The 25,711-nt window shown below is 41.8% G+C and overlaps 1 protein-coding gene across 5 annotated transcripts in view; it reads left to right on the top strand.

Annotated features, from left to right (window-relative positions):
* FRAS1 (Fraser extracellular matrix complex subunit 1) overlaps positions 1–25,711 on the top strand; it is a 360,126-nt gene that overhangs the window by 168,612 nt on the left and 165,803 nt on the right. For all 5 annotated transcript variants that reach the window (XM_019556365.1, XM_019556367.1, XM_019556366.1 and 2 more), the window contains exons 7-14: positions 2,950–3,033; positions 3,672–3,773; positions 3,870–4,061; positions 10,172–10,261; positions 10,877–10,915; positions 12,251–12,398; positions 13,880–14,023; positions 16,432–16,566. In XM_019556365.1, the coding sequence (XP_019411910.1) occupies positions 2,950–3,033; positions 3,672–3,773; positions 3,870–4,061; positions 10,172–10,261; positions 10,877–10,915; positions 12,251–12,398; positions 13,880–14,023; positions 16,432–16,566 (934 nt within the window). The remainder of the gene's footprint in view (positions 1–2,949; positions 3,034–3,671; positions 3,774–3,869; positions 4,062–10,171; positions 10,262–10,876; positions 10,916–12,250; positions 12,399–13,879; positions 14,024–16,431; positions 16,567–25,711) is intronic.

Below are 25,711 nucleotides of genomic sequence, written 5' to 3'. Positions count from 1 at the left end.
CTGCACGGCTCTGTGGTGGTGCAGGGTGGTAGCAGCTGCGTGCTGGTGGTGGGGGTGGGGGGGCAGAGCTGTGCAGCCGGCTACATGCGAGCCTCCTCCTCCCCCTCCCCTGGGCAGGTGGCTGGGTGGCATGTGTGCGGCCCGCAAGTGGCGGGCACCACCATACTGGGCCCCACATCACTTGCTTGCAAAGCCCCCCACAGCCCCCCGGATCTCCTCTGCCCTCACCCCCTGGCCCTGCTTCCAGCTGTGGTGTCGCCTGGGGCTGGTAGCACCCCCAGCTCCCTCAGGCCCCAGCCATCTTCCCCAGCCCTGCCCCATAGCCCCACTTACCTCTAGGCTCCAGGGGCAAAGGAAGAGTCTGAACCTGAGCCCAATCTTGGCTGCCTCAGAGGCTCAGGCCCTGCCCTCCCCACTCTTGCTCCCTCTCCAGGCTGGGCTGGGGGTTTCCCACCCTTTCTTCAATGGGCTCTTGCAGGCTGGAGCTGTACCAGCCTGCGAGAGCTCTTTGCAAAAGCGGAGAATCTGAGGATTTCTCTGTTCACAAGGCAAATCCATGTTTTCTCCGATAAAAACATGGAATCCATGGTTTTCTCCATTTTTTCTGTGGGAAATGGAAAACCCGGATCCCTGATTATCACCCATATTACAGAATGAAAGTGCTTTTGGCTCCCAGCTTTTTGCTTAAAATGTTAATTTGTCATTCCCTCAAATCTATACATTCCAGATGCTAATTAACATTGATAATTAACTTATCAATATCTGGATAATATAAAAAATCTAGGGCGTACTTAGTGTGATTTCCACACCATACAGTGCTTTAATGAACTGTATTCTATGTTAGTTTACAAACAAGAAGTGCTAAGAGAGTGGGGTAGATCAGTGGTACCCCCCATCTGGATTCTACTTGGGGTTGTTTGTGGGGTGTGATCCAGCACACCAGACCAATCTTGCACACCTGGATCTGTTCATGCCCAGGTGTGATCTGACATTCACGGCCATGTTATCTGCCAGGCTCCCCTGAGTCTGGATATTTGAGAGCAGTTGAGCTCCGTGGGGAGGATCTGACCTGCAGGCTAAGCACCTCTGCAATAGATAATGGTGGATTTCTTTTTATTGGTTTCCTTAGGTCACGTTTCCCAGGATTCCCAAGCTTGTTTGAAACAATATGACCTTAAATTGCAACAAGAGAGATTTAAGTTATACAGGAGGGAGAATTTTTTAACTTTTAAGTTGTTAAAGCAGGGGAACAGATCATGATATGGAGACTGTGGAATCTCTGCTACTGAATGTTTTAAGTGCAAGGTTAGACGGACATTTTTGTAAAATGGTTTAGACAGAAATGATCTGTCTTGAGAAGGGGATTGGACTAGGTAACCCCCCAAGACCCCTTCCAACCTTATTTTTCTGTGATTCTGCATTGCTGACTCCTTTGGAAAATCCGCTCCTTGGGAGTTCCCATTGTTTTGCTCTACTCTAGGTCTCAGGGTACTACAGTTATCTTGATTTTTGACCACCTAGTACATTCCAGTAATCAACCCAGAAATCCAGCTCCTGTGATGGGTGAGATGTGGTTTAAGCAGGTTGCCAGGATAGCATTGCAGAAAGCAAAACCCCTATTACAAACCCTTTCTTCTTTTAATGCTCACCCACCTATATACTAGGGGCCCAGGTGTTCATATAATTAACATTGGCTTTTGAAAGAAAGCCCACCTGTTTTTCTGCATACTAAGCACTTGCTGTTTTGTGCTGAGATGTGTAATTAATATTTGGAGATTAAGTGCTGTGTATTAAAGCAAATTTATGCAACATTTGGATTCCCCCCCAAATGTACGCATATTATTCAGTGATCAATTACAGTAAAGTTTAGTCAGCTAATCATTAAACCTTAATTTGGAAAAACTGGAATGAGTACACTGTTGTCATGACATGTCTAGAATAATCAGCTAAAAGCATCCAAGTTAATACAGCAAAACTCCTTCTTAGGTAATTCCAAAAATGTTCCATAGATTTCCTAACAAGATGCTGTAATGGAAAAGGCCTTAGTGGCAACTGCAGCAATCGTGTACCACTCCCTCTTGTTCTGATCTTCCCTGCATTGTTTACAGTTATACTTGTACCGCTGCTTCTAGGTCCCATTTCCCACCAGAACATACAAATGAAAAACTTCTCCCAGATGCTAATTCTGGCAAAATGGCAATCAGTAGAAAGTGGTCATTTTGCCATCCTTCAGATCCTGCCTCTGGCCTGTTATCTGCCTCAAGGGAGGGAATCAGCCATTTTGTCAGTTTTTTCTGTTTCTTCAAAGAGCTTGTAGGACCAGATTTTGCTACCCACTCTCTAGTGATAGTAAAACCTTAATACATGTGTTTTCGCTATCTAATCCATAAGGACTGTCCATGAGGCAAGGTAGTAGTGTGTATAATTAAAGAGATAGAACTGGGTTGCTAGTTCTTAGCCCTCCGTGCTCTTTGACTGAGCCAAAAATGAGGAAGAATCATGCACTCTCCCTAATAGCACAGGATCTTGTAACTCGGCAAGGGAAAGCTGCTCAGGCCTGCCTGGTGGGAGAACCCAGGGAGTCCTGACAGCTCATATTGCATGCGCTCCCCACAACCCCTGCCATGGGGGGAAACAGTGTAACCCTGTGCCTTATTGCCCCTTGCCACTCAGAAGTTGGACAGCCCTGATCTAGACCATGTACCTCTCTCTCTCTTCTTTGATTTCTAAGTCACTGGCTATCTAAAGAAACCCAAAATCTGTATTTTGAAGGATAACTTTGTGCCAAGTCCATTATTTGGATGGTAAAGTATAAAGAAGACCCCACATTTTTTACTGTAATTCAGGGCTGAGTTGCTGCTGGTTAGCATGAAAGTTACAGGTATGGACTTCTAGGCCACAGTTTTAATTTTCAAACAGTTATTTTTTTTTGTTTCAATTCATTTTTAGGATGAAGTTATGATTGGAACTCCTGGAAAATGTTGTCCAGAATGTGTTCCAAAACCCTGCTCTGTATCTGGAGAAGCATACAAGGTAACCTTTGATGAACAACACCAAAAGCCAGCCTGACCTAAGTACTGATTTTCTCCGGTTTCCTCTCCCTCACATCTGACTTCTAGCCGGCATAACTAACTTGATGCAACAGCTGTCTTTTCTCTCTGGGAAGGTAAAGGAGTTGAAAGAGATTAAAAATAGGAAAGGAATCTGCTGGCAAGCAGTGACCAGGTTCACAGGGTGAAGTAGATAAGGTGTTTACTATGTATCCGTCTTTTTAAAGGGGAAAAGCAGAAATGATTAATGAATCTTACTGTAGTCATATCATTCTTTGTATCACTTGGAATACATTTAATATATTTAGTGATGTATACAAAGGAAGGTTTATTATGAATAAATATTTGTTCATAGTAATAATTAAGTTCTTGTGAAGATTAGTGACTGTTTCCTAACAGTTTGAGATATACACATTGTGGAGTCTACCTAGTCTTCTCTTTTTTTTTTCTTTATATTTGCTTATCATGGGATATAACTTCTTTCTTTAAAAAATACTGTGCTTGGATATGGGAACACACATGCAACCCAGTGTGCCCAATGAAAAATATACACTGTAGAACCTGATTTGGATATCAGTGGTTGTTATTATTCACGTAAGTATGGATCTTCTCTTTGGACAGCATGGTCAGCAATGGAAGAAAAATCCCTGCACTACCTGTATATGTGATAGAGGGGAAGCCAGATGTGTAAGACAGGCCTGTGCCCCACTCACCTGTGAGAAGGTAAGTCAGATATACAGATCAGGCTATATGTATCACTCATCTTGTACTTAATGATGGCTCAGGGGACAGAACTCAGTAAATATTTGTGTTTTTTAGGATCAGAACAAAGTGCAGCGTCCAGGGAAGTGTTGTGAGGAGTGTATATCTTCCAAAGGCGTCTGCTTATCTGAAGGCATCGTCAGGTACCACAATGAGATGTGGAATGGCACTCACTGTGAGTTCTGCATGTGTGATGGAGGGCAAGTCACTTGCCGGAATGCAGAGTGTGCCAAAGTGGAGTGTGCCTGGGTAAGAAAGGATTTCTTCTTTTAAAACATACAGATCAAATCCTATTTTTTTCCTTAATTGATTGACTTTTCTTGACACAGTTTAAGAATCTGGTCATGGTAGATCCTTCAATTCCTGTTTTACCCTTCTTCCTTAAAAGCACTGAGCAGAAGATAGAGAGGAAATGGACTTCAGATTTTACATTGGATAGAAAACTGGCTGGATTGTAGGGATCATAGGGTAGTAATCAATGGCTCAATGTCTAGGTGGCAGCTGGTATTAAGTAGATTGCCGAAGCGGTCAGTCCTGGGGATGGTTTTGTTCAATATCTTCATCAAAGTCCTGGAAGATGGGATAGAGTGCACCTTTAGCAAGTGTGTAGATGACACCAAGTTGCGGGGAGCAGTATATATGCTGGAGAGTAGGGCTGGGATTCAGAGACACCTATACAAATTGGAATTGGACCAAAAGAAATCTCATGAAATTCCATAAGGACAAGTGTGAAGTCTTGCACTTAGGACAGAACAATCCCATGCACCAGTAGAGGCTGTGGGCTGACTGACTAAACAGCAGCTGTGCAGAAAAGGACTTGGGCATTACAGTGGACAATAAGCTGAATATGAGTCACAATGTGCCCTTGTTGCAAAGAAGGCTAACAGCATACCGGGCATTAGTAGGGCTGTTGCCAGCACATTGGGGGAAGTGGTTATTCCCTTCTATTCAGCAATGGTGAGGCCACATCCTGAGTACTGTGTCCAGTTTTGGGCCCCCCCACTACAGAAAGGATTTGGACAAATTGGAGAGAGTTCAGCAGAAGGCAATGAAAATAGTTAGAGGTCTGGGGCACATGAGTTATGTGAAGAGGCTGAGAGAACTGGGCTTATTTAGTTTGGAGGAGAGAAGACTGTAGGGGTGGGGGTGCAGGGGAGGAGCAGCCTTCAACTACCTGAAGGTTGGTTCCAAAGAGGATGGAGCTGGACTGTTGTCAGTGGTGGCAGATGACAGAACAAGGAGCAATAGTCTCAAGTTGCAGGAAGAGAAGTTTAGGTTAGATGTTAGGAAAAACTTTCTCCCTGGGAGGGTAGTAAAGCACTGGAACAGGTTACCCAGAGAGGCTGTGGAATCTCTATCACTGGAAGTTTTTAAGACCAGACTAGGCAAAGCCCTGGCTGGGTTGATATAGGTGGGGATGGTCCTGCTTTGAGTAGGCAGTTGGACTAGATGTCCTCCTGAGGTCCCTTTGAACCCTACTTTTTTATGATTCAAGGATGGACAAGGCAGGCAGTTCGGCTGTTTTGCATTGTGATACAGGATGCTAAGGTGAATCACTGGCCCCTTCTGCTTTGTAACTAAAGCTGAAGCACATGTCTGAGTTCAACAGCTGTCATTGGTTTCAGTGAAAACGCACCCCCCCTGAGTTGACTTGGTGTAGACAGAGTAGATCAGATACAGCCAGTTCTACAAGTAGTTGTGAAGAACTTTACCCTTGACCTTTGCTAAAAGTACAAAACAAAATACTGGCAAAATTATTAGCTGCTAGATATTCTGACCTGCCACCTTTCCTCATACAATGATGACACAGGGTTCATGAGGAGACTTATGGGAAATCACACCAGCAAAAGCATTCCTTCTTCCGTCAAGAGAAGATGACTAATTATATTAGTTACACTATAAATCAGATCTTGAATACTCACTAGTATGCTTGAGAAAGAAGCCAGTATTAAGTACCACTCAGAGTATGTTGCATTGTAGCTGAAAACAAATTCACCACTTTCAGGGTTCAGCCCAATATGAGGCAGTCCAAAGTTTCCAGTTGCTTTACAGAAATATAATAAATGTGCTGATTCATAAGCAAATATATAAAGTAGCAGATTTAATTTGCACTGACAAAGTAGATTCTTTCCTTTTCTGTTAGATATAATGTGTCCTGCTTTAGGAACAGATCCTGCATAATACAGGGTACCCTTAATTCTTGTTGAATTCCATGGAATACAGTGGGAGTTAAGGGCACTCAGAACATCACAAAAGTGAGGTCCATGGTCAGTGTTTTCAAACCTTTGTGCGCTAAGTTAGGCATCTAAAACTATGGTTAGGGATCTGAATAAGTGGTGTGATTTCAGGATGCCCTGTGCTACCATTAAATCAGTAAAATATAAGAATCCGAACGAAAGGGGGAAAAATTCCCCTTATGTTGGACAAGAATTATGGTCCTAAAATATAGGAAGTAAAAAATCTTTGCCCAAAGACTTGCATCCCACATGACATCTTCAAAAGGTGAAGCAGCTTTATCAGGTCTGTGGCAGCCCTATGCCATCTCCACAGCACAGGATCTGCTTTGATTTATTTAAATGAAATATTTAATCTTTAAGCAGAGAGGTTCACACTTTTCCCTCTACCTCTCTGGGGTTCAGCTCTGCCAACAAAATTAGTGATTTTTAGACACCTACCTCAGTAAATCATAGCTACAGTAAAGCTGGGAGACTCTAGGATTCAGACCTTCATGAGTGGGCTATTAATCTTCCAGTCCGCAACCCTGTGTAAGGTATAATGAGGCCACACAAATCCTAGGCAGCTAGATGTAGCATATCAGCATTACATGGCTGGAACTAGGGCTCAGTTTTTAAACTCTTTCAAGCAAACCTTTCCAGGAATGGCTGAGTGAATCTGTCAGTGATGATTTTGTGCTAATTTTAGAACATGAGTTCTCAGCAGATCAGCTGTGAGTCTCCCCGGGAAGTTGCCTAGCGTGTTGTGAAAGCATGGTTGTTGAAGTCAATTTGTTCAATCAAAAGCACTTTAATTTTCAGAAGCATCTCATAATCCTTAATATTAGTTCCCACCTTCCCGCCCATGAAGTGCTATAGAGACAGCATTCAGGGACCTTTCTGAAAAGGACAGGTTATGGGTGGCTGAAGATAAGACTGAGCCCTACCTAAGAATGTCTGATACTGTATTTTGATAATATCCCACTCTGGAATCTGTCTTTAAACTGTCTAATCAATCCCAGGAGTATCTCATTACATCAGAGGGGTGAATGGGCTGTTAACTAAAATGCACCTAGTTCTCTTCCAGAATGGCCCTGATATTAGGAAGAAAAGGAGGAAATTAAATTAAGTCCTTGTGTTGCACTGCATTTCTCGTTTCCTAGCAGGCTACACTAATTACTTTTGTGCACCAGAAATATTGGAGAGATCTGAAGTAGTGCATATGTATATCTGAATGTGTGCAAAGGCATTTTCTTCCTCAGTTTGCCCTTCCTACCCTTCACCTCCTTCCAGCATTCTTTATGTTGAATGTAATAAGTAACTCCTCATTACAAATGACCTACCTATCTTGCAGGGTGCCTCTCACTTCTGAGCCTTGGAAGAACCCAGCTTCAGTTTTGGCACACCAGGGTGGACTTGTAGATGCCTTTGAATCTAAAGACAGTTAATGTAATCTTAAGAATTCACCACGATTATCTTTTCTTCACTCCATTTGTAGGAAACTTCACTGGCTAGCCAGTACTTTTTACCATCACTCATATGCAGAACAACTTCCTCATAATTGGAGGTCAGTTAGGCCAGTAATTTTCAGCCTGGATGCCATGGCACCCTGTGTTGCAGTCAAAAACAGGATTCAAACCTAGTGCAGTTAAGGATTGATACAACACCTCATTTGGTTAATAGCAATACTGTACACGAACTATAAAAACTAAATGACAGCAAGAGACTCTTTTCCTACGTTCAGTAAGTGAGCTAGCTTAAAAGTCCTAGTCTTTATTAACCGCAAGATAGTTTTTCACCGATGCAGGCAGAAAGCCATTTTCAGTCTTGTCAGCCTACACTGAGCGTGGATCTGTTGCTCAGGAGGTGAATGGCTGGGTACAGAATGATTTCTCTGTCTCTCCTGGAATGCACACACTTTCTTGGCAACTCTGTTTTGTTCTTATACTGTTTAATTGTACAGTTGCAAAGCATTCCTTCTTGATAGTTGGTCAATTAAAGTCTGAAAAAAGGAGGTAGGATAGGACCATCACATTACCATTGCTAACTGTGAGGATCTTGTTTCTAGATATCCAGGTGTGAAACTTGTTTTTGCAAGCTTTTGATCAGTCCGGAGGTTACACTTTAATCAAGTAGGATGGGTTTTGATTGACTGAAGATGGATCTTGATTGACTGAACGAAATACCTTGGGGCATTAATGACAGGACACTGTACTTTGGATAATAGTTTTAAAAATGGGTTAGAATTTACACTTACAATAGTCTGCATGGAGGTGGTCTATATGGAAACATTTGCAAAACCCCAGACAGACATTGAATTCCTGTTTTGAGAAATATGCCTTAATTAAGGGGGAATATGTCAACCAGGATACAGTCAAGTAGGGGTATGAAGATATTTATGAATAGTTTAGCATACTAAAACATTGGGTACCTTTGCAATTATCACAGAAGATTAAACCAATTGGGATTGCTCTGTTTTGCATGGTTCCAGTCATGATCTTGCATTCTAGCCCAAGACTGAGTAATGTGGAAACATCCTTTCATCGCACCAGTTTTTCCCCAAACTAGCTAAATGAGCTGTGAAATCATACCTGTTGTTCTTTTGGTACAGGTCTGTGCATGGCCACTTCTCCTTTAGAATTAAAGTGTCTGTTCTGATTTGTTTTCATACATCTACAGCTATCTGAAGGTCTAATAGCACAAAGGAATCTTAATGCAAATTTGAGGCCAGGAAGGAATTTTACCCCATGGTCAGATTGGTGTAGGCTGTGGGGATTTTTGATTTCCTCTGTAACAGGGATTTGGGATCTTTTGAATGTATATTAACAACTTTTTACAGAATGTTGGCTGCTATGGTCCGCTGCTTTACCTGTGGCAGGTTTGGGTGTTATGACTTGTATTGTGTCAGGGTTGATTGTAGATTTGCTAATAAGTTAGACAGTGGATTTGTATAGGATAGTTTGGATAGGGACCAAACTATCCTATACAAATAACCTGCCTCAGGTAGAGGGTTGGACTAGATCAACCTTTTAAGTAGCAAGTACCCTCTAACTTCTGAAAATTTTAATAAGTACCCCAACACTCAGTTTTCCAAGAGATTTTATATTTACAGACTAATGTGTGCCAGATGTTGGAAGAACGGCTTTGTATATAAGGCTGTGATATGACAGATGTCTGATCTGGTGGGGGCAGGGCTGCCACCTTTTACACTAGCGGTGCACAGCTCAAGTATGTACCTGGGCTAGAGGTGAGGTTGGCCAAAGCTAGGAGAGCTGAACCAACTAAGTGTTGGACAAAGCTAGGAGGGCTTTGTGCAGCATGCCAAATTATTTAAATTTAAATGTTTTGCCATAATTTTTAGAGGAGGAAGGGGCGATAGAGAGAGAGAGAGAGTGTTGGGGTACCCGCGTACCTGCTGACTGTGTCTTGTGTACCCCCAGGGGTACATGTACCATAGGTTAAGAAACTATGGACTATATGACCTCTTGAGATCCCTTTCACCCCTTACTTCTCTATGATTCTATGAAATAAAATGTCACCTAGAAAACCCAGGCAAAGCCAGGAATTGAATCTAGCTCCCTTGAGTCTATAATTTGAGCTATTTAAACACAAGACTACCTTTCTTCTCCCATAAGTGTTTCACCTCCATTCATACACAATAGACTGTGAACAGTCAGACAGATGCCCTGTTTCTGTGTCTTACAGCTAAGTACTTGTTCTCTGATACACTGGTATAACTTTAGTAAGTTCTCTGGATTTACACAGATGTAAGCAAGTGCTGAATTTTTTATCTTAGTTAAAAATCCTATATATTTTCAGCTCTCCCATGAGGATCTTAAAACTTTTATCTTTTTCTTCAAGAACAAAAAATAAAACAAAGAACACGATAAAAGAAGCCAGGGACAAAGCACTGGTCTTTTTGGTGAAGTTCCTGACCTTTTCTGGGTTTTGTTCAACAACCACAATGTTAGTTAAACACATTTTTTGGAATGTACAAACAGAGATGAAGTAGGATGTAGGAAAGACACGGGTGAAATTAGATATGGAAGATTGCATTCCAGTGCAATAACCTCTCTTGTCTCTGCATTCCCTGGTGTGTTTAGGTAATGCTAATTCTATCTGTATTGCTCCAACCTTTCTCCACAGGGCGAAGAATTAATTCATTTAGAGGGAAAGTGCTGTCCTGAATGTGTTTCAAGTGATAGTTACTGTGTTTACAAAGAACATACCAAAGATGTAAGTAGCCCAGTAATTTGGAATATGCAGTGCAGGGTGGTAAGCCTGTGAAGATTTGGAGAATGGGCTGTGTCCTACAGGTCTAGCAAGAACATTCTTAGTTGAGACTTACAAAGGAAAACTCCATTGATATTATTTATCCTTTTTACATTGTATACAATCTGTTTATTTTTACTTCTCTGCACTGTGTATATCTATCAAAGATTTTTTATTGCATTTATTAAATTTGCTTGCTTTCCCCTGTCATGCCTCTTTATTGTTTAATGTACATACTCCTAAGTTTTCCGTGCATTCCCTCAGTTGTAAGATGTCTAACTTTCATTACATTCCTTTGCAAACTGCATTGTTAAAGCTTACTTTTTGAATGCATAACTTATTGAGCATTTTTTTTTGCAGTAGGACTCCATTATTTATGTATATTTTCAAGGAATTTTTCTAAAATTGACTCTTACTTTTTTTTGGTTGATGTGCAATAGCAGATCTTACATGATTCTGACAAATGAGTAATGCTGCTTACTACTACATATGTAGAGATGAAAAGCTCTAACGGATGTGGGCAATGGAAAATTAATGTGTTTTTTTTCTAAACAGCAACTTATCTATTTCCTTTCTTAGATTTTTTTCTCTGATACAAGTGAGGGAAAGCGTATCAAGGTGAGTATATTGCATATTGTGTTGGATCCACTGACTTTTTTTACTAGAGAAATCCACACAAAGCATCTCTGGTCATCTAAGCATCACTCTTTGCCTGGTTCATGCATATATCATCCACCTATTCTGGGGCTCAGCACAGTTGCATGTGCTAAATGAAGAAATGGTTCTATTTTAGTGGTCCCATAGGTACAGGTCCCCCCAGACAAGGTAGGGAACAGGTATGAAGTGGTCCTGTTTCCCTCTTCACTGGCTAGTGAAACTAGCTGGATATAGAAAAAGCAGCATATATTGTTCCTGTCCTCGAGCTAGTGTTTTCTGAAAGAAGATTGTAACCTTTTGATCTGTCTGGTTTTCCCATGGTAAAAGATTAACAGTGACTGTAGACACTGTCATGTGACTGTTTTTATTTAAAATTATTGTTAATGAACTGTAGAATGGGTCAGTGCAGTGGTAATCTTTTGAGATGTTGTGAAATTCTGTCATTAATCCAGACTTACAGAAAATTGGGGTGATAAAGTTAGGCAAAAGGGCAGATGGAATTCATTCCCAACAAAGAATGATGCACGTTAGAAGGGATGTTGTAAACTGTAAGATACATTAGTGAGGTCTAAATTAACTCTAACTACTTAGGAAAGACCAGAGAAAGCAAACAGGTGTTCCTACTATTTATTCTTGTTCATGATGTGAGAGGCATGCAACAAGGAGGCATGCAATAAAACTGAAAGGCAGTACACTTAGAAATGACAAAAGAAAGCAATTCCACAATACAGAGCAATACAAAGCTCTGTATAATTGAGAGCAAGATCACAGAAAGTTTAAAAATGGCTTATCTATTTGCATGTGTAATGAGAATGTCTAACGTTACATTGGATGCAATAAAAGATTCCATGACAAGCAAAGCACCATGAGCCTACACCTAACTGACAATGATTAGGCAAAGTAACTTTCCCAGTCTGTAGGAAAATAAAGATACCTTTCTCTCTGAAGTATCTGCTACTGGCTGTTCTTGGGGACAGGATTTTCGCCAAGATGGGAGTGCTGAATATGGTCTGGTACAGCAGTATTCCTTCTGTTTTGTCAGAATAGGGCTGATGATCATTACCCCTGTATTAGATTTGCTGGTTTATTTTGGGATTGTTGTAAATCAAAAAACTATCTATCTTGTGCAAAGGCTGTCCTATTACTGGTGATATGATACCTAGTCCTAGACTAGCTGCCAAACCCACTGTGGCTTATAACATGCAACATGGTGGGGATTCAGTCTTGTTGCAGAACTCCACATCTCTGCAGTGAGAACAGAGCAGTAACACAGACATTCAATGTTGTCTTGTGCAGAATGGAGAGAAATGGAAAGAAGGCCTGTGCAAAGAATGTGAATGCCGGGACACCCAGGTCATCTGCTATCACCGCGCTTGTCCATCTTGCCCACTGGGCAGCCTGGCAGTGGAGGTAAAGGGAGACTGTTGCCCACAATGCAAATCAGGTATTTGTTTGAAGCAGTTTCTGCTGTTATTTGCATTTCTCTACAAGGATACTGCTAGATTCTCCCACTTGTCCTTGAACAGGGTATTAACTTCTATAAACCTGACTTATAGAACTAAAGATAGGAAATGAAGTGAACTTTTTTGTCAACACTTTTAAGTGATACGCTGGTATGGGAGGGACCTGAAGGGGGAGAACAAGCTTATAGCTGTAACTTGATTATCCAGCCATTACTCACATTGGTTATCCCAGTAGTTCGGATAGGAGTGATTATGTGGGTGCTCATTAGTGTTAGTAACAGATGTACAATCCAGTCCCTGCATTCCCCACTCTTCTCAATTTTATCAACTTTCTTGTGATACCTATCTCAATTTTTAATTTCTCTGCTTCTGTTCTGTTCATGGCTTTGTAATTATTCCCCTACCTGTATAATTAAATTAAGATTTCAGGTTAGGTTTAAGACTTGAGCCAAAGGCTCCCACTTTCTTCACTTAGTTTGGATTAGACCCTTAGTAGCTTTCTTTTGACAGACAGTAAAATATTGGTAATTGGGGGTAGGGAAGGGCCGTTCTTGAAATGTTTTGTGTTCCTTTTTTAATATAAAGAATAACGTAACAAAGAAAAGTGTTCCTTCTTAAGCTCTGATGAGGTTTTTGACGTTTATAGGCTCATGATTAATTTCCTTTAAAAAAAAGGGAACCTCCTTGTTCAGAAATGGCCATGCCAAGTTCGCCTCAGGCTGAATTAGTGCCTGTTAATAATTGTCTGGAAATGTTAGAGTGGCTTTTGCTATAGGGTAATTTTGCATATAAATTAATTTTTCCACAGGGTGTTGACATTTCCCTTCATTTAAATTTCATAGTTGATAGGTTTTTTCTGTGGATTCCTATTTTTTTATATTGGCAGCTGTTCCTGCTGCACTCAACTTACTTTGGTTTATCTGGGCACTTTGGTTAATAGTTTATCAGTGGACAAAGAAAATGCGTTCACAGTTTTATATTCTGTGATTGCAGGAGCAGCTCTGTTGGCTTCTCAGATCAAACGTTTTAAAGTTCATTATTTATTACGCACCCAAAAACAAACAAAAATCGAGAAGTGAAGGAAATCCTTTTTCAGACAGTTCACACAAGCTTTGAGACATCTCATAGACCTGAAGAGATGTATGTCTGGAACACAAATAGAAAGGAAATGGTTATGATATTGTGTAACTATGCCTAAATCACTTAGGATCACTTAGCTACTTTTGAGTATTTTAATCTGAGTCCCATTAACTTCTTAGTAACTTCATCGCTAGCAGAGTAAGATATGGTGGTACAGCATGTAACTCATATGCTATTTTGGGAAAAAGAGGCTTGACCCTTTGGCAGATGAACCAAATGATGGCTCTAGATCTGATTCTTGTGCACATGCCATTTCTAACCTTCTTGTGCCAAACCATGTGCTGTTGACAGATTCTTTCTTGTCTTTTATTTCTCATGGCAGTGCAGTGCCACCCAGACTGTTTGATATGCTCTCAGTCCTTTGACCACTGTGACATCTGTCGGGATGCAACAAAGCAACTGCAGAAGGGACACTGTGTGGGGAACTGTGAACCTGGATTCTACAAGGATGCTGGAGTTTGCTTAGGTATAGCTAGTGAATGGGACCAGCTAAGTGGATTTTCTGCAGTGTCCACAGGTCTTTAGTTGGCAGGTTTTTCAGGGACTTATTCTTCAGGTTCCCCTTCAGTCACATATGTTTAGAAGTTGAAAATCTTCCTTCTTATCTCATATTTACATGAAACCAAGAGATCAGGTTACATTTGATAAATGTAGCCTCCCAGACTCTAATTTGACCCTTAAATCCTTTTGACTTCAATGGATCCTTAAATTAAGCGCATTAAAAAAATGAGTTTTGTAGAATATTTCAAGTAAACCGCCTACTTCTATGAATGGTCATGCTTCCTTGAACATAGCCTTCCAACAGGACATATACATGGCTGGATATAGGATTTTGAAAAGGGAGGTGCAGATGGTGTGGCACATCACATAAAACACAGCACATATTTTTCTCCAGTTAAAATGAAACTAGAAGCTTAACTAATATGCTAGGGAGCTAGCAATATATCATTGAGTTTAAGATCAAATCAAAAAATTCAACTATTCCAATGTGTACTAATTTGATAGATTATATAACTTTCCTGCCTGCTGCAGTGGGCTGGACCCGATGATCTTCCAGGGTCCCTTACAGCCTTACAATTCATAGATTCATAGACATTAGGGCTGGAAGGGACCTCATGAGATCATCAGGTCCAGCCCCTTGCCCACAGGGCAGGAAGTCAGCTGGGGTCAGATCACCCCAGCAAAATAAGCATCCAAGCATTTCTTAATGGTATCCAGAGTAGATGCTTGCACCACTTCTGGGGGGAGTCTATTCCAGACTCTGGAGACTCAGATGGTAAAGAAGTTTGTCCTTATGTCTAGTCTAAAATGGTTTTTCAGCAGTTTATGACCATTAGACCTTGTCTTCCCTTGGGGTGCCCTGGTGAACAGATGTTTTCCCAGTTCCTGATGCACACCCCTTGGCTTCCACCAAGTCACGGACCCTGTGCCCTGAGCAGGAAAGATGACCCCAGCCAGGTGCATGTCTAACCTCCTCTTAAAGACCCTCAAGGTAGGGGAAAGCATCACTTTCCTTGGAAGCCCATTCCAGATTCTGGCAACCCTTACCGTAAAGAAGTTCTTCCTGATGTCGAATTTAAATCTGCTCTTCATCAGTTTGCAGCTGTTGTTCCTAGTTACTCTAAGGGGTGCCCTGGTAAACAGAGCATCTCCTATTTGTTGCTGCCCCTTCCCCACCAATGAATATGTGGAGGCTGAAGAGGTCCAGGGCCCTCAATCTCTCCTTGTAGGACTTTGCCTGCAGGCCCTTATCCATACAGGTGGCCCTCCTCTGAACTCTCTCGAGGTTGTCTACATCCCTCTTGAAGTATGGTGCACAAAACTGGATGCAGTACTCCAACTGTGGTCTGACTAATGCCACACAGAGGGGAAGAATCACCACCCTGGACCTGTTCTTCATACTCCTGCTAATGCATGATAAAGTGCGGTTAGCTTTACTGATCGCTTAGTTACATTGATGACTCGTGTTCATCTTCATCTTGTCAACAATGACTCTGAGATCCCCTTCTGCTGCTGTGCTGCTGAGAAGGTCCCCCCCCAGCCTGTAAACATGCTGGTTGTTCCTTCTCCCTAGGTGCGGCACCTTGCACTTGTCCTTATTGAACTGTATCCTATTATGTTCTGCCCACTTTTCCAACCTGTCTAGATCGGCCTGGATTTATTCCCTACCCTGTAGTGTGTTAGAGGGTAGGGAATGTGTTCCCTACCCTCAAGCTTCTCCACATCCTTTCTAAACTGTGGAGCCCATGAATTTATAATATATATCAAGCTTAAAAAGACACAGCACACTAGACAAAAAATAGTCAAAATAAATCAAAAGATACTGTATGATTAGTCCTGTAGTCATAGTTAAATATGTGTCTCTTATTCAGATTCAAAATTTAGCCTTCTTGAGTGTCTTGACAGTGCATTCAATATTTCACTGTCAGTCATTTCTATACTTGAGTTGAGGTTTTTAGCTAGAGCTGAAAACAGTCTGCAGGGCTGTGAAATAGAAGAGAGACATTAATAGGAAAGGCTAACAGACAGCAAAATTGCAGAAGAAAGGATAGTTTGAATAGTGAAACATCAAGACCATTAAAAAGAAGAAATGAGTTGTTAATACCTGTGGAGTGAAGAAATGTTATCAGGAAACAGAGAGATGATAATCAGCCGTGAAGTCAAATGACTGTCTCAGCACTGGCTGAATAGAAATACCACTGCCCCTGCCAGGCAGTTGGTTTTAAAGTTTGAGTGCACCATGAATTAAAGGAGGGTTGCAACTGTACCACTGTACCACCCTGTATCCACCCCTGAACATATACACATCAGCATCATTGTACAGGAACATCTTAAGCTAATGCAGTATATTTGTCCTTTGTTTTGTGTGGACAGCCTGCAAGGAAACATGCCTGACCTGTACCAGCGGATTTGAATGTACATCATGCCAAGGACCTCTGCTAATGAAGCATGGGCAGTGTGTGGCATCATGTGGGGAAGGATTCTTCCGGGACTATCTCCACTGTGCAGGTAACTTTATGGGATACTTTGTGTACAGGCATAGGTCCAAGATGCACATACTTTGTATTGAAAGATCTGCTGTCAACATGGGTGTAGATACTTGCAACATTATACGTTCTGAAAATAACAGAATTTATATAGGATGGCAATTATAGCAAATGGGGGAAAATTCATTAAAAAAATAAATTTGAGCTCACTCTTGTTTTAAAAAAAATGCTCCTGAATGTCCTAGTTCAGATTCCCTGTGCTTTTCTCAGTTGTCCTATTACGATATAGAAGTCTAGCTTTTGAAAATGTCACTGGGAAGTCAAGGGAGTAGGGGACATAATTACTATATTTTACCCTTGGCCTAAACTCCAGAGCCATGTGCTGGAATCCACTGGATGGATATATTTTTTGTGTTCAATACTGGCTTATTTTCAGTGAATGAAACTCCCCCTCACCAGGAGGCTTTGCTCAGTGATGTTTATTGTAGTTAATTAAGGATGGATACAGGGTTTGGTTGGAGCCAGAGAAAATCTCACATAAATATTTTTATAAGTTCTTCTGCCTTTGACAGTTTCATTTGTTCGGTTCATGCTTCTCTCTCCATTGTAGACCAGCTATTATGGTAGCTGTTCTCAGTGAAAAGATGTAGGGAACATTACAGTGTTAATTACAGTACCAATTCCACAAAGCAGTGAAATGTGTTTGAAGGTTTATATCTTTGTCTGCATCCAGAAGCTGAGATTCAGATTGGAAAATGGTGGTTTTCTGTTTGATTCAACCCATACATAGTTTTCATGGGCTCCCCTCATTCCTTTGAAGTATCTTAGTTAGCCCAAGCTAACTAAGATTTGGATCCTTTTTCATCCTGCCGGCTATATTTTCCCTAAAGTTAGCACTTTTCCTTCATGCAACTGGTCTTTTCTTAGAGAAGGTTTTAATTCTTCCTGAGACTCTAACTAAGCCAAACACTCGAACATCTGCTTAATTTCTTAAGCAAGTCCCCATGACTTCTGTGGAATGACTTGCTGATTTAAAGGTGAGAGCATTTCCAGAATTGAGGTCTACAAAAGGATTGTTTCTGGAGTGTCATTTTCATAACACTTTCTGCCTTCAAGTCAACCATCCAGGTTATTTTCTAGTATTAGTATTGGAGCAGCCACTGGAGACCCCAGTAAAGGACTGGGGCCACCATCTGTTAAGTGTTGTACACACTTACGAAGAAAATAAGTCCCTGCATAAGAGAATATACAATCTAAGTTCTTAAGTAATTTTCTAGTTTGTTTATTTTATTTTACCATTTCCTTTCCCCCTGCACCTGGCACTTAATTGGCAATGCCCAGTCACTCCTAAAGCAGTGGGAAAAGGTTAATATTAATTTTATTACTGGTTTGTAGATCACTGATTGTACATTCCATTCATATTCCTACTCATGCATGTCCACAGTAGAAAGTTGCTGGGAAATTTTGTTCATGTTTCCTCGAGGGAATTAAACCAATTTGCTTTAGTTCTGCCTGGCTGCATCTTCTGCATAAAATAAGGCTGGTAGAGAAAGTCTCAAAATTCAGAAGCAGGCCACATTTCATTTCCATTCAACTTGTCTTTGTATGCTTTGTTTTTTCACACATGCAATCTGATGGTTGAAACTGGTTTTCACTTGTTCAACAGTGTGCAAACACCTGCAGTAGATTTATCATAGAATCAAGTACAGGATGGGCAAAGGATACTCAGCTTGTGTTAATTCATTCAGCTCCAATTAACAAACATTGAAGATCTGGCCCTGGAAATAGAAAAGACCTCTGAGAATAGCTAACCTACTCCAGCCTCTCCTGCAATTGCAGGAGAGTTCTCTGCAATGTGTGAACAAACTACAATGAATCACTGTTTTTACTTCTTTTTTAATTATTTTTAACAAGACTGACTTTAAAGCTGAAGAAATAATTTCTGCTGGTTTTCTCCTCTGTGTTTATAATTTGTTTTTCTGTAAAGCAATAAAGCCATTAAGAAAAAAGGGCATTTGAAAATTGGTAAGAAGAAAAAAAGGGTTTCAGATAACTAGCTCTGTGATTAATGTTTATAGTTTCAGAGACAGAGGTAGGACATGGAGTCCCTCTTGTTAAAGACAATGAGATAGAAATGAATAAAATAGCATCCCTCCCCCTCCAAAAAAGCAAAGCTGAGAAAATGAGAAATAAATTACATCTGCTTTATAAAGGAAGGGGGAGGAAGGACTTATCTCTCATGCCCTCATTATTTTTACCTAGTGTAAATATTAAAGATTACTGCTCCCTGAAAAATGTAGGTAGAATTTAGGTATTACTATGTTAACTTACCCAAATGTAAATACTGAAATGCATGGCCAGTTTTTACAGATCAGAGCCAACATCAAAATAGAATGCTTGGATTTTTATTAAAAACTTATTTTTCACCATATTTTGGTTACAGGTCTCTCTCCTTTTTAGAATAGGGGTGTCAGTATTACCAAACTGACTTGGTCCAGATGGAGAATTACCTTGTAATGACATATAGCATTGGTTAGAGGGGTGGTTAGCCTTATTAGCCTGAAGTCAGTCAGAAGGCACCTTTATAGACTAACTAACTATATGCATATATAGAGAGAAAAAGAGATGGTCTATAAAAGTGCATATTTACCCTGTTTAAGGTTGATTAAACATACAGTACATACTGTGCTAAACATGGTGTAAAACTGTTGAAAACATTGTGCATGTTTCAAAAGACAAGCAGCACTTTCTCAAATAATTCATCAGGCACCTCTTGGGATGCAGTTAGTGTTCATCGCTTGCTGTCTCAAAACCACCTCTGATTGTTGCACCTGCAGAGAGGCAGATGAGGTTTTTGAGTAGTCTATTGACTAGGAAGACTTTAAAATAATTTATGCTCTGAATTCTGGTAAAGCAAAAGGGGGTTGAATGGCTGAGCATAGAGAGCACTAACTTTTCATATCTGGCATTGTGCTTTATGTACTAGGACTTCAGTGAAACAAGTCAGTTATGCCATATTGACCAGAAATTGAAGGCAGGCTGGTCCTAATCTGGAGTGCAGCAGAGCACAAATGCTTTATAAATCCACATGCTTGTTTTCCTCAAGGGAGCCAGCACATTACAGGAGTTCTTGTCTTTTTAAAAGCATTGGCCCGGACCTGCCCGTCTTGCACTCATTTAATACAGCTGGAAGTCCTAAACTTAGAGTAAAAACAATAGCGAATCAGGCTTATGAACATGGCAGCAGCACGGTGCTCTTAGTTTAGCTTTGAAAGGAAACCAAAATATGAAAATGACTCAGCCATCCATGAGGAATAGGAAAACATAAGCAAAACCCAGCAGCCAGGTTAACGCCTTCCCCATTTCTTTCCTCGGCAAGAATGAAACAACACTGAGGATTGCAGCCTGTAAGAAATCTCCTTGAAGTGTGTAATATAATTCTGGAATATAATTCGAAATGCAGGAAAAGATTTCCATGACCTGTGTTTCTACCATTATCCCATTGGGCTCATTTACATAATAAGCATGCTACTGAGATGTATAATGTTATCAATAAACCAGTGATAAGGCTGGTGGTGACCTTTCTGTGGCTTGCTGTGTTGTGCATGGAAGCAGTCTACACCAGGAATTTGGGAGACCTGAGTTCTACATTTGACACAAGTTTGCTCTACAGCTGGAAGCAGGTTTCCTAGGCCTACATTTTCAAAGTGGTTAATGATAGATATTAGCACCTCAGCCTTTGTGGTTTCCAGCTCAAGACATTGTAGAATGCCCTGAAATAGTAACGGTATCCACTCTTAGCACATTTGGGATATGAGGCCTGTTTAAAGCATCTCAGCTGAGGCTCCCAAAAGCTGAGGCATCCCAAGAAGCTAGTCACTTTTGAACATTTGGGACATTTTAAGTTTCCATTCTGTAAAATGGGGGAGAGCAATAATTGCATGCCTCACCTCACAGGGTTGTTAACAGCTAATATTTGTGTTAGGAGATTGGCAGGTTTCTTGTGACAAGGATCTCACGTAAGGATTTTGGCCCAGTTTCAACTTAAATTTTGATTAAGGCCTTGCTAGTCAAGGGGCAGGCCTGGCACACTGTTTCAGAAGAGAGTATGGCTTGGTCATGTCTAAAGCAATATGCAAAGGTATAAGTTCCTTCAGCTCCAAAGAAAATGAGCATCGCCATGCTTGCAAAAAAGCTTTATCCCCCTCAGCCTTTGTGCATTTGGAAGGCATGACATACTGTTTCCTATGCTCTCAGTGTATGGCTGACTTTCACTTTTGCTGACATAGGCAGTTGCCCAGAACCCCAGAACAGAAAGTCCTCCCCCATGCTCACACTCAGCCCTCTTTTTTTCAGTGCTTTCAGCATAGGAGTGGGAAAGTGAGTGATAAAACAGTTGGCCAAGTGTATTTGTTATGTGTGATCATCTTGTGTGTAATGGCTGTACTCAGCCTCAACTCAGTGTCTTTATTCAACTGGGATGGATGGTGTGGAAAACAAGTGAGGAGGCTGAATATCCCATGCTGTCAATGGACAAAATGGAATAGATGGAGCTGGTGCTTCTCAGTGCCTCTGTACAACAGGGAAAATTACAGCAGAGGAACAAGCAGTTAAATGCATGGAGTGTTTCTGGCCCACTCCTATAGGATTTTTAGTTGTTTTTAGATAGTCAAAAAGTGCATGCCCCTTTAGCCTCACCCCCCTTGTATCTACATACCCTGTGCACCCTAGTGCCTAGGCAAGCTACCTGTTACCTCCAGAACAATCTAAGCTGAGGATAGCTAGGGAAAAGCCTGATAATGCTGCCCAGCTCCCCCATAGCTTGTGTTGAGATGTTTTTCCTTAGCACATAAGTTACTGTAGACAAACCGAATAAAGATATTGCAGGGAAATCAATAGCTGTTGGATTTTTGTCAGGGAAGGGGGAACCCTCCAGGCAAGCAGACAGTGATAAATCACTGATGCCTGTCACTGTGAGCATGATAGGTGAAGGATTATATGTGCAGGAGCATGAATCAAGTCCTGTTTGATAGTCAACAGGAGACCTGCAGCTGAAGCCCTGTCAGGATGCTTGCTGCTTTGAATGCAGAATACATGGTTTTACTCAGGCTATTTGTGGATACCAAGGCCAGAATGAGCAGGTGAGTTAGGCCTGATGGGGAAGCCATGCATTTAACCCAGGCCAATATGATCTTTGCCTTTTGCTGCAAATATTAGGTTCAGCTAAACTGCCTGAGTGAATTAGCCACTAGCTGCATTTGAGCCATTAGCTCTGCCGCCCACTCTAACGCAGCCTAAAAGGAATGAAAGAGCTGGGAGAGACAGGATGGACACAGAGTGGCCTTAACTCTTAGAGGGAAGGTGATCTGTGTGGATTCATCCTCCTGTCTCTTCTCTTCTAGTCCACATCAGTCTTTCCCAATCTATTATCCTCTTCCTTCTCAGTCTCTCCAGCCTTTAGTTTCCCAATTCTCCTTTTCTTTCTTGTCCAAGGGCAGCTCTCTGGCTAGTTCCCCTAGCCTGGTGTGGAGATTTCCTGTTTGCTTCTCTTCTCTTCCTGTTATTCCCATCAACTTGACTCTAGATGTTACTCTATTCATGGCACTATCATTTCAGGCTTGTTGTACCTTCTCAGCAGGTCTGGCAACCTCTGCTAAGCTGTTTGTTATCTCTCTATTTCTATGACTTTTCCACATCAAATATAACACTACAGTCATTGCACCCCAGGGAGATAGAAAATTTGAAGACAACAGTTGCTGCAGTAGAAACTTCCAGAGCTGATGAGACCCTGCAGTGGCTTTGCAGAATCATTGCCAAAGGCAGGAGAGGCAACATGGAATTGGGGAGAGAGAGAGCGAGCAGGGGGACACTTTAGCCAAATGGATCTGACCTTCAGATAGAGCTGGTTGTCTCCACATCTGGCTGGACCTAGCATCTCCCTCATTTCCTATAAAGTGTGCTACATTCTGCCTGCCCCTAAGCTCTCCCTGCCCACAGGCATGCCCTTCTGTATTTGGCCTGTCTTTGCAAAGTGAAACATGCAGTAATTTTAGTGAGTTTTCATTTTGCAGGCAGAGGTTGCAGAAGTATCACAAACTTGGCTTGCTCCTTTAAGAGACCAGCTCGGTTATCCCTTTCTGCTTACACCTGTACTGGGGGTCAGGCTTCAAAGGGAGAAAGCCCAGCAGTTGGTGGTTGGTTGGGAGGAGGAGCAGGGGTATATCTAGAGGAGATGCAGTCACATGCCTCCCTTTCAGACCATGCCATGGAAACAGCAACCAGTACTTTTTAAAGTCCCCAAGAGCTGCTCCTGCCCGACTCCAGTTAAGCTATGCAAGGAGCCATGGTCAGCCTGAAGACAGTGCAGTGGTGGAAGCAGGTAGGATTCCCCTCTCTGCCTGGTCCTCCAGGTGTTCCCCACCAGCCTGGGAGTGGGCGCAAGGAGAGGAAACCTACTTGCCACTGCCATTGCCTCTGGCTGAGCCTGTAGCCCCTCAAAGCCTGGTTGGAGCAGGGCAGGAACAGCTCTGGAGTTCCCCCGACCTCTAGGTTAGCTGGGTACTGGGTGGGGGGAGACCAGTGGCAGCAGTAGATGGGAGAGGATGGGAATGGGAGGTGAGAAGAGAGGAGATGCTGCTAAACACAGAATGGGGCAGGAGAAAGATTCTTACCTGATTAGGGGACTTAAAAATGTCCCCAGCTGCTGCTTCCATGGCATGATCTTCCCATTCTGATGGAGAGGAAGCTGGGACTGGGGGTGCAGCCACCCCTGCAGTTCTGTTCACTGTTCCCACTCTACCCTTTACAAAATCCTGGATCCATTCATGAGGAGGAGAATGGATAGGCAATATTTCTGGGGGAGGGTGTAGTGGGATGAGAAGTCCATTGAATTGTGAGCTGTTTGCCAGTAGTGGTAGGAAAGCTGCTTTGCTGCAGGCAGTTGGATTGAATACAGTCCATGGCAGCAAGGTAGTAAGAGAGCCTGTTGCTGCTAGGATCTGAAGATGGTGCCCAGTGAGGCTTAGTGCTGGTCTTGTCTCTCTTGACTTGGACATAGTGAGCTTGTCTACATGAGACACTAAAAGTGCAGTAGACTAATTCTACTGTGCATTAGTGCATCATAGCAAAAGCCATATTAATGTACTAATGTGCAGTAGAATTAGTGTAATGCATTTTAGCATCACTTAAAAGACATGTGCTGGTGCTACTGTGCAGTAGCTTCGATTACTGCACATTAAGTTAGTAGCTGTTATTACAGGTACTAAACTTAGTGCAGAGTAATTATGGTGCATTAATGCATGTGTAGATGTGCCCACTGGTTCTTACCCAAGAAGGGAGGAGGAATGCAACTGTGACCTCTCCGGGTGGGCAAGTCATGTCTCAGACATAGGAGGTCTGAGGAGACTGAGCTTGGGGAGGCTGCAGTCAGTGTCAAATTGCTTTGAGAGGAGGCAGTCCAGGATAGCATGTCTAGTTACATGCAGGATTTGTATAGGGGAGGGAGGGAGGGAGTCACTAATGCAAAGCACTCTTGAGAACCTAACTGATCTTGGCCCTGTGAAATGTACATATTATAACCCCCAAATGCAGGGTTATAGATGTAGAAAGAGAGAACAAAAGTTATGGGACAGGATTGTACCCTGGAAAGCCATGACTCTGGAAAGGACCTAGCAGATAACCAAGAGAATATGTGCACTGGTGCCGGAGCACAGAGGATAATTCAGCAAGGTGGTATAACCTGTGCCTGGAGTACTATGTCCAGTTCCTGTGTTCCCACCTGAAAAAAGATTCTTCAGTAATGGAGAGGGTTCAGAAAAGTGCTCTACAAATAGTTCAAGGTGTGGACAGCTTGTCTTATGCTGAGAGAATTAAGGATTTCAGTCTACTTATGCTATGGAAGAGAAGGTCAAGAGGTGCCTTAATAACAGTCTGTAAGTACACACAGGGGAAAAATATATCCAATTTTAGGGAGATTGTGAATTAATCATAGCAGTATGCAATGGCTGGAAGTTGAGGCAAGTGGTAGGAACAACTCTGTACCTGTAGTTGTTCAGACATACCTGTGAAGTTGATGTGAGGACATCTCTATAACAAGTTATTCAGACATGGGCATTTTTATATTCAAAACCATGATCCAAACACAACTTTCAAGTGTCAACAAGCCCTGAAAAGCATTAAAATTAAAATAAAGAGGCAGCTTTCCACAAAGGAGAGAAATTAACCTTTGGAATAGGCTGCTCGGGGAAGTGTTAAACCCATTATCACTTGCAGTCTTTAAACTGAGACTGGATGTTTGGTTAATAGACATGCTCTAATTGAAGCACAACTGGATGAGCTTGATAGCAGTCAGGTATGTTAGAATTCTTTCCACTGCAGAAATCACTGAGTGAAATTCTAAGGCCTGTGCTATGTAGGAGGCGAGACCTGACAATCAGAGTCATTCAGTGATATTTGACTCTACAGATTGGACTGACTGTAACATTCTAGCCAGGAGAAGGTAGGAGTGAGGCAAGAAAAAAATGGGAAAGGAAAAGATAAAGAAGAGAATAGTAAATTGTAAGAGAATAGAAGGGAAAGACTAGAAGGGATCATAGGCTGGTCTAGCAGACAGATCACTGGCCATGAATTCAACCCTTATGAATCCAAGTCTAGCTGTGTCACAGACTTCCTTTGTGACGTTGGGCAAAGCATATAGTTTCTGTGTGCCTGAGTTTCCCATCTGCAAGGCTCACAGGAAAGTTAATATCCATCAAAGAGCTAGATGCTCAGTTGCTGCAGTGATAAAGGTCACACAAGCAGGTAGATGCTTGCTCAAACTTGTTAATAAATCAGAATGATGTTTCCCTCTCCCCTCACCCCCATGTAACAAGTAGAATGGAGCAGATAAAAAGGGAATTGAAAAATCTGTGATTGCAGGGAGGCATAAGCTACTTCTTGTTTTCAAAGGTGCAGGTATGTTTAATGTCAGTTGCAGCTGTCTACCTTGCTTTTTAATTGCAGCATCCACTTCTTTTTTCCCTGTCCTCACTTGCCCCACAAGATTAGGTGTGTTCTTCTCATATTGAAAACAAGCATGCTCTAATCTATTCTGGGCCAGTATGTACCTTGGGTCTTTTATTGTTTTTTCTAAGCAGATTCTAATTTAAACTCTCTAGAACATGCCAGCA

The sequence above is a fragment of the Crocodylus porosus genome, unplaced genomic scaffold, assembly GCF_001723895.1.
Source record: "Crocodylus porosus isolate Cpor-Errol unplaced genomic scaffold, CroPor_comp1, whole genome shotgun sequence".
In the NCBI taxonomy this organism is placed as follows: Eukaryota; Metazoa; Chordata; order Crocodylia; family Crocodylidae; genus Crocodylus; species Crocodylus porosus.
Note: the sequence above shows the minus strand (reverse complement) of the source record. Positions and strands in the feature narration are given on the sequence as shown.